The 11891-nt window shown below is 33.4% G+C and overlaps 2 protein-coding genes across 2 annotated transcripts; one reads left to right on the top strand and one right to left on the bottom strand.

The window, feature by feature from the left end:
• Nucleotides 1-5332: 5332 nt before the first annotated feature.
• Nucleotides 5333-9039, bottom strand: LOC112283909 (pentatricopeptide repeat-containing protein At3g20730). Its single transcript, XM_024523292.2, has 5 exons — nucleotides 8321-9039; nucleotides 8120-8199; nucleotides 7715-7920; nucleotides 5638-7566; nucleotides 5333-5466 (listed from the first exon to the last, which is right to left on the bottom strand). The coding sequence occupies exons 1-4, from the start codon at nucleotides 8511-8513 to the stop codon at nucleotides 6006-6008; spliced, it is 2040 nt and encodes a 679-aa protein (XP_024379060.1). The 5' UTR covers nucleotides 8514-9039; the 3' UTR covers nucleotides 5333-5466; nucleotides 5638-6005.
• A 466-nt stretch (nucleotides 9040-9505) lies between these two features.
• LOC112283910 (uncharacterized) lies at nucleotides 9506-11324 on the top strand. The gene is made up of 3 exons (XM_024523293.3): nucleotides 9506-10141; nucleotides 10284-10385; nucleotides 10482-11324. Exons 1-3 carry the CDS (start codon nucleotides 9506-9508, stop codon nucleotides 10896-10898), a joined length of 1155 nt encoding a protein of 384 aa, XP_024379061.1. The 3' UTR covers nucleotides 10899-11324.
• The last annotated feature ends 567 nt before the right edge of the window (nucleotides 11325-11891 follow it).

Raw genomic sequence — 11891 nt, 5'->3', positions numbered from 1 at the left:
CTTGGCAATAATTCAAAACATGTGCTGATATAAAATATTCAAGATTCTTGTCATTGATACAAACTATAATTGGATTAGAAGTGCCTTCTAGATAGTGGTGCCATTCTTGAAACAAATCCACAATTACAAGAAGCTATTTCTTGTCAAACTTGTAGTTAATCTTAGCTATTGAAAATTTTCTAAAATCAAAAGCCATGAAGTGAAGTTTATCATATATTTTTATTTGTGATAATATAGCATCTTTGTTTCAGAAAAAGATAGAATAGACAAAAGGCCTTAAGAAGAATGATGAAGGCCATACTCATGCCTCTATATATACTATCTACTAAAATATTATATAATTTTTTTTTTTAAGCTATATAACATGTGTTTAATTTGTAGGGCAAGTTTCCAACATGTGCATTATATTGCCAACTTGTAATACAAGTGGCTAAATATGCAGCAACTAGCTAAGTTGCCAACCTATTAATCACTTATAAACACATATAAAGTTTATATAGCTTTTTAATAAGATATCAATAATTTAATCTACTTCTACTCATTTCTACTAAGTTCTACCTATCTAAGTAAATATGCTAGTAAATGTAACTAACTATTATTTTTTAATACCATATTAAATAAAATATAATATTCTTATTGATAATTTTTCTTAAAAAAAATATATTTATACATAAGCTAGTATTACCAAATTCACAATATAGTTGCAAAGTAATGCATCTTTTATAAAGTGATATCTTTTTTAGAAGTGGTCCGACATTAAAAAGCTATACTATTAAGATGGTAAAAGAAATTGTAGCAAACAAAGACCTTAATAGTTCTAATAGAATCCTAAAAAAATTCCAATTAAACCTTAAAATATTTTAGTCAAACCTTAATCAAATCCAAAAGAAGTCTTAAAAAATTCTAAAAAAATCATAAAGAAATTATTTATTATTTTATTAAAATTATAAATAAATTATAAATAATATTGAATAAATAATAATAAATCCAAAAAATAATAAAATAGAATTAAAGAAATATTAAAAAAATCTAACCAAATCCTAATAAAATCCTAAATAAATCCTAATAAACTCTTAAAATATTCTAAATAATCTTAATAAATTTTCAAAAAATATTTCAATATTTTAAAAATATTCCAAAATATCTTAAATAATTCCTAAATAATCCTAATCAAACTCTATTCAATTCTTATAAAAAATTTAAAATCTTAATAATTATTGATTAAATCGTCAATCTTTCTTAGAAATTAATTTTAATATGATAATTAATAAATAATAAATAAATAAAAATTAAACTCACTAATTAGAAAAAAAAAAATTTGCTTGGATATCAACTACCTTCTATTTCTAACCTTAATGTTGATTTTTTAAAAGCAAAAATTCTTTATTAAATTATTTACTTTCTTTCAAAATTATAAAAAAAAAAAAATGAAAACTAAATCTAATATCCACATAAAAAAATTTGCTTCAATTCAATTAATAGATTTTTTTACAATTATAGAAACTCTCACTGATCCTAAAAATTAAATATCTGAGACCTTTATCCAATCGAATTCCAATATTCTTTAATCTAATTTTTTAATTGAACTTAAATTTTCAGAATACGTATCAAACAAGCAAATTTTTAATCTCACAAAATTTCACCTATTCATTTGCTACAACATTCAAAAATTTCTTAAATATGTAAATTAACTTTTATTTCTTAAAAATAAAAATCACCTAATATATCCTTGACTTTAAGTAACTTCCAATAATTCAAAATTATTCTAAATCACTTGAAATCAACTTCGTTAAAAATAAAAATTAATTTCTCTCTCTAATCTTAATCTTCAATCATCAAAAAATTTCCAAAATTACTATAGGTGCGCTATTTTGTGCCTTAGAATTTGATATCAACCTTGATTTACAATTGTTCTTCTTAAGATATCAATTTCTAATATTTTAAGATAATTTTTATTACAAACTATCCTTAAATTCCTTCTAAAGATATTTGTATTATTATTTTTCTAATCTATTTTTTTATGCCTTATTTTTGTCTATATAAAATAAGTAAAAATATATTTTTTTAAATTCAATATTTAAACTAAATATTTTTATTACCTCTAAATCTTTTATCTTTATTTTTCTACTATATTTTTAATTAAGCACTTTTATAATAAAAGCTATATTTTTCTTTTTTATCATATAATTATATTACAACCTGACAATGTCACCACTAAGTTTAGATAACAATGACATTAAGTAATACAAAGCTAATATTCAAGGCTAAAAAGCCAAAAATATCTTGTTCTTTTAATACAAAATAAGCTATATTAAATTCTTTGGATTAATTATATATTAAGTATATAATATCTTTGAAGCAATACGACTCTAAGCATAAGATGGGACTTAAGGGACTTTATGGTTGAATGTTGACTTAAGAATTTTTATTAAATATTTATTAATTAATATTCTATAATACAATATAAAAGAATTTGTAATTTTTACCAAATTTTCATGACTATTTTATTTTGTATCATATTTTTTGGCCATCTAAGAATTATTCCAAGACTTAATTAAAATGTTGTAATTATTTGGATGTTTATTCATTTTATTTTTAGTAACTTTTGACATCATTTTTTTATATTAAATTATATTGAATCATATTTGGCTCTTGATTTATGGGTCTTTTAATATTTTATTTTTTAAATATAAAATTAATATGCTAAATCCATATTGTCTAAATGCAAATATCTTCTAGAATAGATTATGTGGTGCCAAAATATTTAAACTTAGGTCGTAGTTTTCTTACAAAGATATCTTATTACTTAATAAATGTTTTTAAAGGAATATAGCATCTTATGCTAAATATTAATTTATACATTAATTATATAATTTAATTTTAAATATTTTTTGCTTAAAGTTGTTTTCAAAACATATATACAATTTTTTTGGAAGATTAAAGCCAATATAAAATTAGGAGATATATTAAGATTAGCTTTTGCTCTTCATATATTTATAGCCACTTTATGGTGCCAAATTAATCATATGAACATAGCTTCTTTTTTAGCTTTTGGTTTGAATCATACATCTTTTCAATTAAATAAGAAATTATTTAATAATATATTTTTATATTCTGAATTTTATGAGCTCCATTCTTGTATACAAATTTAATTTTTTTTTTACTTAATTTGGCATTGTAAGTCAAAAAATTAGGTTGAGATTTCTAAAGATATTTAAGAAGGTTAAAATATAATTCATCTATCAATATATAAATTTTTTTGATTAATTATTTAATCTTACTATGCTTCTTTTTTGTTTTTAAAACTAATTGGATAATTTTGACATGTCCTTCAATTGATTGGATTATATTTAAATCTTCTTTTTGGCTTGTCTTTATTAAGACTTTTGTAGGTTCTAGGTCATAGTAAGTATTCTAGATTATTTGTTAACTTGGTATACTTTTAATTTGAGAAATTTAAGAATTATGTATTACTTTTACTTTTATTTTATTTGATTTTTATTTTTTAACCAGCCTAAGAGGATGAGACTTAAAATGTAATTGACAAAGTATAATCTTTAATTTTAAAAAATAGGCTTATCTAATCTTTTTCTCGTAAACTTAAATACCATTTTAAAGAAGTATTTTCTAATATAACAAATAGATATTGTTGTAAAAATCACAATCTTTATTTATTAGATTAAATTCTTTTCTTGCCTTTCTTCATTCTTTAAAACTTAGATATTTTAAAAATTACTTTTGTTCTTTGTAGATCTCATAAGTGTAGTGTTGTTATTTATATAGACTTAATACATACATTTATTAGTAAAAAATCTAAATTCCACAGTAATAGTCTATTCTAAATATCATAAAATATATTGGAGTATTATAAATATATAAATTTGACTATTATTATCTATAATGTGCCAATTTTATTGTAGTTTTTATATCCTATCTACTATTTATGATTAGAAATAAGAGTCTATTCAAAATTTGACCTCACTTCTTAAATGATTTAGATTTTGTAGACATCATTATGTATCTAATCAATTATTGTAGGTTTTAGCTTCTTAAATGTAAGGATTTACTATCTATTTAGACAATAAAATGTTAATTACTTCTTTAGATTTAAATCACCTCCTAATAATTATTTATAATAAATGTGCCAGGCTTCTTTAGATTGACTGAAAGATTTCAAGTTTCTCTAAAAAAAACTTCTTCACCATGGATTTTATTTTTCTTCAAGACTTAAAAAGAATTTGTTCAAATTAAGAAAAAGAAATATATAGATAATAAGAAAACAATGTAGATAATAATAATTACTCTCGCAACACCAAGTTTTTAAAGGTTCTAATATTTAAGTTTTTTTAGCTTTTCTTTTAAGTATTTGTAAACATTATGAGTTTTTGGTGACAATCCAAAACATGCATCTAGTAACTTACTAATTATTTTATTAAAATTCTAGGTCTATTTAAATTAATTAATTTTTAGAAGTCTAGATAAATTAATTTTTTTATAAATATACTACCAATTTATTCCAATTGATTTCAAGACCTAAAATAAGAAAAAAATTATTGAAAATATCAACTACTACAACTATGTTATCTTCGAATAGTTAAATGGTCAACATAGAATCATTGATATATTGGCTAAAGGTTTGTTAGTCATAATTATTTGGTAGTATAATGCTAAATATAGATGATTTTTTATGTCATCTTAAATTTAAAATTTAAAATATCATTTAAAATAGTAAATATATAAAAGATTAGATGGCAACCTTGTCTTATCTTTCATCATTGATAAATATTTACATGAAGGCCCCATTGATGCTAACTATGGCTTTTATCTTAATGAAGAGAATTTCTACCATTTTCAAAAATAGCTGATGTCATCCAAATTTTACTAAAGTTGTCATAATACTAAATCATATACTTTGAAAAAGTTTGATTTTAATAGAACAAGAGATTGATTGAATTTTTTAGTCTAATAAATAACTCCTGAATTACAAAGATATTATCTAAAATAAATCTCATGGACAAAAAAATAATTTTATTAAGATACATAATTTATGTGAAGTCTTATTAAAATAGAGTGATTTTGCCTTGCATAATAGAATATAAAAGAAATACTTCTTTTAAAGATTAAGTGAACATATGAAGATAGTCTTTTCTAATAATATTCCAATTAAATTTTAAAAACTCAACTCCAACTCCATCAAAGCTAAGTGCTTTATTGTTTTTTATACCTTTTACAACATCTTTTAGTTCTTTTAAATTTATGGATTTATGACCAAATCTACATGAAGTGGACATGACATTAAAGGTGTTTGGAATACTCACAATACAAAGCTTCATTTATCCAAAACCATTTCATTTATTTTTCACTCCACATTGAAGGCTCTTTTTGTATTAAATCTCATGAAATAAGCATGTGCACGTCTCCAAATCAGGTGGTGTATAAATTCTGTAACGAGACAGGCTGGAATACCTGTTATTTTCAAGTGTACATGTCGTTAGTTATGTAGCCCAGCAATGCTAATATGCGTAAATAACCATCTTGTATGAATAGCATCAGGTAGTGGTAGCTGGTTGACTCAATAATTATACAATTCAGAACACAAATGCTTTTCAAGACTAGTATAAAGATATTTTCACATACCAGCAGCAATTAGGATGTCGCTTGTAATCGTTTTGACACCAATGCATTCTTGAGTTGGTCAGCGATTATTGTCCACATTGAGCCGCACCAGAATGCCGGGCCAAAAGTTTAACTGATGCTTGGTCAGCAATATGTGTTTCAAGTAATGTCAAAGCCTGGAGCTGTTTATGGAAACGGTATCTTTGACTACATCGACATCCAGTGTCTCAGACTCGAATAAGCTCCACTCATGCATATGCTTTGAGGGAATCATCCAAAAGCATCCTTGTTTTACGTCCTTGCACAAGAGCAAGAAGCAACAGTAGGAAGTAAAGCATGTGAGGCGATCAAACTTTTCTATAGATCCGCTACAAGGGAGTATCCGACACTTAAAAGGCATTCCCGCAGCTATCACACTTTGCATACATATCAGCAAGAGCGTGTCTAATGTGTGCGTTTTCAGCAAGTCCAGCTTCAACAATTCTCGCGTGTATGCGTTTGCCATCCACAAGGGATCCCATACCAGCACACGCCTTGAGAACACCAAGGAATGTTACGGTGTTCGGCATCACCCCTTCTAGTTGCATGTCATTGAAGGTATCAAGAGCCTCCTGATATTGACGATGCTGAACCCATCCTTCGATGAGAGTGGTCCAGGACACCACATCTCGTACATTCATGTCTTGAAATAATCGATAGGCATCTTTTAATCTCCCACATTTGACATACATATCGATCAGACCATTTTCCGTGATTATGTCCGTTGCAATCCCACTTTGCACTATATGACCATGCACTGCCTTCCCTTTCTCTATATCTCCTAGCATTGCACACACGTTCAAAATAGTTGTATAGGCACGCTTGTCAGCCACCATTCCCTCGTTTAGCATCTTCGCATAACACTCCAAAGCCCTCTCCGGTTCACCAGCTTGGGCATAAGCTGAAATCACTGACGTCCAAGATACCACGTTTCGCTGAGGTAGCTTCTGAAACACCTTGAGTGCATCTACAACACTTCCGCATTTGGAGAACATATTAACTAGAGCCGTCCCCACTCGCACGTCGAGCTCAAATCCTGCTTTCATGATTACTGAATGTAGCAACGTCCCCTGCTCCAGTGATGTACACGCATTAAGAATAGATATGTAAGTCACCTTGTCTGGCTTTTGGCCTTCATCTAGCATTGCCTTAAAGAACTCAAAAGCCTCATCAAAGTAGCCATTTCGGGCAGCTCCACCGACCATGATATTCCACGTAACAATATCCCGGTTATCCATTTCCTTGAACACTCTGTGCGCCTGCTTCAAGTTGCCACACTTCGCATACATGTCGATCAGCGTATTACCCAAAATTATATCTGGACGAATTCCTCCTCTTACCATGTCCTGATGCACTTTCATGCCTTTCTCCAGAGAACGCAGCGTTGAACATACGTTGAGGATAGTAGTAAAGGTAATTCTATCGACTGGCACGCGCTCCTTCTGCATTTGCTCGTACATTTTGTACGCATCCTCGGGATACCCCAACTTGGCGTATCCAGTCAACATCATAGTGTATGTGAACATATCTCGCTCTACCATTCTGTCGAACACTTGACGAGCATCTACGAGACTACCGCACTTCATGTACATGTTCACCAGAGCGTTGAGCACGAAGGTTGTGGGTACAAAGTCACTCTTAGCCATGTGTGCGTGGACGTATTTCCCTTCCGCAAGGTCCTTCATGTGAGTACACCTCCTGAGCAAGCAAACGTAGGCATACGAGCTTGGTTCGATCCCTCGCTGCTCTAAAATATGAAGGGAGTTCTTAGGTTGACCGTTCAAGCAAAGGTCCCTAATATCATCATCGCTGCCCACTACAGCACGACTTCTCCTCCGCTTTTTCAGAGCATAAGGACCATTCAACATGTCATCAGATGGGTCTGCATCTAACAACTTGGTCTGGAACTCCCTGCCATCCCATCCTTCGTTCAGTTCCGGAAAACATTCTCCGAATAGTTGATTTCCATTAATGTAAACTTGCGCTGTTAAAAAAGGAGAAGTTATATAACATGATAATCAGCAAAATCAAATAGAAACGCGTTCGAACAGAACGTAACCTTGATTTGATGGCAAACCACTCCTGCAAGTCACAATCTCCAGTCTCAATCTCATCTTCGTTTAGGGCATTAATAACAGCTGGTGACGTGTGAGCTTCGGACACTGCTGCTATTTTCTTACTCACCCAAGATGGAGTGGATGCACTCTCCACCGGTAGAGATTCTTTTGTTTGTATGAGAGTCCAATCTGGCTGCTTCAAATTGCTCTGAAAATAGCATCCAAAAATTCACAGTATACATCAGATAATGTCGACCGACTTCCAGCAAAGTGCGAGAATTTTCTTCTCCCCGTTGCAACTAATATATGCTATGACTTCTACGTGGAAAAGGGCCGGTACTTACAACGCACTCTGCGCATTCAGATTTTGCAACATGGAACAGAACCCAGAAATACAATTGTTTCACCTTCTGTGCTCTAACATCCGACTGCCGCGGTAGGTCTGCAGAAAACTTTCGCCAAGGTTTTCTATAATCTCCTTCTTGACCTAAACTCAACACAGAAAAACCCCATCGTGCAATCTTTAGTCCAATAGTGGTGTAAGGATGTAACATACTCCTCAAAATCCCATCGCCAATATCACATGTCAAAAAAGTCCGAAAACAAACCGCTTTTCTTCGATGAAAACGACGGCAATGGGTCGTCCGCTGGCGGCACCCACTCGCGCATAGCCTTAGAGGGCAGCTCACCAAGCTGGAGGCGTCCCAAGCCCAAGACAGCATAATTCCTGGAACCAAGACTCCAGAAACACTTCCAGCCCAATAGATGCTGGCAGATTCGGCACTTCGCCGTGACCGCCATCACTACTCATGTCTGGTGTCCAATGATCTCGAACCTGGCAACAGAACGTTTCGAACAAAATCGCCTACAACAATTGATTGCGATCAACTTACCCTCAAAAGGGATTTCGCGGTAGACTCCAATCTGTCTGCCCTAATTCCAAGACATCAGTCTCATCTTACTTGCGACATTCATCCAAGCCATGCCTTAAATTGACTGCATTAAGGACCCCGCTCAATAATTTTCGAAGAAAGCCAACGAGTTCTAAAAATAGTCAATATTTACGACTACTGGATTTCCCTGATGCAACACATGCAAAGCAAATTAGCATGTCGGTTACACTTGATTTTCTTCTGTTTCGTACAAGCAATCTTCGATCCATCGTAAGTGCGAGTCCTGCATTTTTCTGTATTCGACTTTCATCGTATACTTGCAGGTTGTCTCTTCAACTGCCCTAGTCCCCTTCATAACACTGCGCCTCTTCACAGATTCACCAGATATCAAAAGACAAGGGGCAGTGTAAGTACAGGGATGTGACCCTTAGTAACATGTACTCAAACACTTTCTCAATGATCGAAGATCGAAAACGCAACGTGAGATAGGAGGGCTGTTAGAGCAGAGCTTCAAATTTGAAGACTGAGTAGGGTGCTAAGAGTGATTTAAAATATTTAAAAAAATGTTACCGACTTGAAGTAACAGACTGCTGTCCAAAGTAGTTGTCTCTCCACCCCAACTGATTTTGAAGGAATATCGTAATGAAACTCAAATTTCACAAATGATGGAATTTAGATACAAGAGATGGATGGGGAGGTAAGAAGCCAGCTCATCATTGAAGCATCACTTATCATATGTCTCCGAAGGTGGTGCACATTAAAATCGAGGTGAGCATATTGCGCCTGAATCAGATACAACTTGGGCTATCTCCCACTTCCCCCACAATGAACACAAGGAGTTAATTCTAACGTAGCAGAATAAGCGCGAATCCATCGGCAACCACTCAAAGGTGATTCAACATGACCTTGACCTCGACTCTTGGAACAGTCAGAAATACGATTCCAAGCATATCCAGAGACACAATCAGTGGGAGAGAAGCTTCAACTTATGGGAGAACATTGAATCTACTAGATCCATGGTCGAAAAGCTTTGGGCAGATCACAGTAGTAGCGCATCGAGCTGTAAGACTACCTAAATATGCTGAGTCCTCTTCATGCACTCAAGAAACTTATCTTTCTTGGGGAAAGAGAATTACTACAAGAGCTGCATTTGGATTTCCAGCTTCAACCACGAGTAGAAACAAATTGTTCAATAGTACACAGAAGGGTGAGCGTGAAAAAAACCGAAGGTCAAGCATCGTGAAGTGCGAAGAAACACCAGGACATGATGAGCATTGTGAGGAGTGGAAACGTTACAAAAAAGCTAATACATCGAGTTGCGAGGGACAAGATCATGGGGAGGTAAGAGAGTGGAAAACCATGAGAGACGCGTCTTCTGAGCACACACGACGGCGTGGTGAAGAACGAGAGAGCAATGAAGAGACAGAGTGGAAGGGTGACAAGGTAGACTGTGAGCATCCTGAGTACACACCAAACTGGCGTGGAGAACGAGTTGATGAGGGTCGTGCGTCAAGCTCTCTCCGGGTTGGAGATAAGGTATAGTTTACCGCGACAAACCTTCGACAGCCTGCGTTGCTACTAATGAGCTTTTCATTTATATAGCAATCTCTACTGCAGCGTTTGCAACCTGCACACCCTACATCTGAATTGAAACTGAGCTGCAAATTGTTGTGAACAGGGATACGTGATAAAAGTGAGCAAGGAACTGATGGGCCTCTTCTGCTACATTGAAAAGCGGAAACGAATCCTGATCAAAGAGCTTGCACATACCCTGAAACAGGTACCAGATGCTGGTTCACCACCATCTTGCCTGCTGTAACTCTCAGCAATTTACATGTAATTGTTGAAGACTTACGACGTCGTAAGTCTAGTACAGGTTGCAGCTGTGGCATTTGTATTGACATGCGTGAGGGGAGTATTTTCACCACTTGTGGAAGTATTTAGGACCTCACCACCGACGTGGTCTAAGTTATTGCTTATGCTAGTCTCGTTTGACTCCGTCGCCATTTGTTACTTGGCAATCAAATCGGCAGAGCCGTTGGATCAGCTTGGAGCTCTCGCCACAGAGAACAGGCCAGACATCATGGAAGGTATTGAGAAAGAAGAGGAGATGGTTATCAAATTTGCAACAGAATTCATACGGCTGTTCAAAAGATTGAGAAACATTGCGATTTCTATAACAGTGTCACAGCTTGCGCAACTAGTATTCACAGTGTTGAGGTTGAAAGACCCACAGTTTGTACACAACTGCTTGAGAATTGTACAGACATGGATGCAGACGCCCTGGGCATGATCAACAATGCATCGCACTTGGAAGATCCCAATCTGGACACATTTTTCATAGTCCTACATGTACTCCAAAGTTCCATACCTCTCTCCGTTAGTGGCAACAAAACCAGAGCATAATTGGCAGAACAATGAAATGATCAGCTCTAGGAAATTGCATATGAGAACTGTATAATGGCCTCAACTAGCGTCAGTACTTCAAGTTGAAGAAGTTCGTGCAAGTGTCTCATTCAAGATAAAAACCAGATCACAAAAGCTACAGTAGGTCGTGACGAATTTCAAGGATTGCAAATTTTGTCTAAACAGCAAATTGGGTAACTAGTTGAACATAGAGCTAGAAATGGCTTAACTTGTAAAATCACCACTTGAATTTATATCAGTTGTAATAAGATAACTCAAACGCGAGACTCCTGATACTCAAAATTTACCTGGAGATAGGTTGCACTCCGTCAAAGGTCAACAGAAAGGATAAAGACGAGTCTCATGTCCTGATCTTTGAAAGATATATTTTCTAGTACAATCTATTCTAATCTTCGGTCAGTTCGTAATGGCTCAGCCTTGTCGAATTTTGTTACCATTCTGTTGCAAAGCAGACACAGGTTTCAGAAGACATGCATCGAAAAAAACTTCATGTCCCTCGTATTTGCTTTGGCGACACTTGAAGGAGTTATTGACAACTGATTAATCGTCCCAGCAAGAGAAGAGAAAAATATATTCAGAAAGGAAGAGACCGAGTAGCCCTTGGATGGAGATCAAAATACAGGGCTGATCACCTAAGTGGTCTAAGCAAAATAGCAGCAGCAAAACTAAGAATTCTTGTTCTCTTAATTCCTAAATCAGGGTTGAGCACAAGACAACTGGCATAGTTGGAACCAATAACTAATTAAGTTTGGTTGACTTCGATTTTTTCACAATATTCCAATACCTCCTCTTGGCAATTACTTGTTGACAGAAAGGTTGTGGTTAGAAGATTATGTACTAATTCTAAATAATATTTAAC

Source organism: Physcomitrium patens, chromosome 6, assembly GCF_059467195.1.
Source record: "Physcomitrium patens ecotype Gransden chromosome 6, ASM5946719v1, whole genome shotgun sequence".
NCBI lineage: Eukaryota > Viridiplantae > Streptophyta > Bryopsida > Funariales > Funariaceae > Physcomitrium > Physcomitrium patens.
This window is presented reverse-complemented; position numbering and strand designations above follow the sequence as displayed.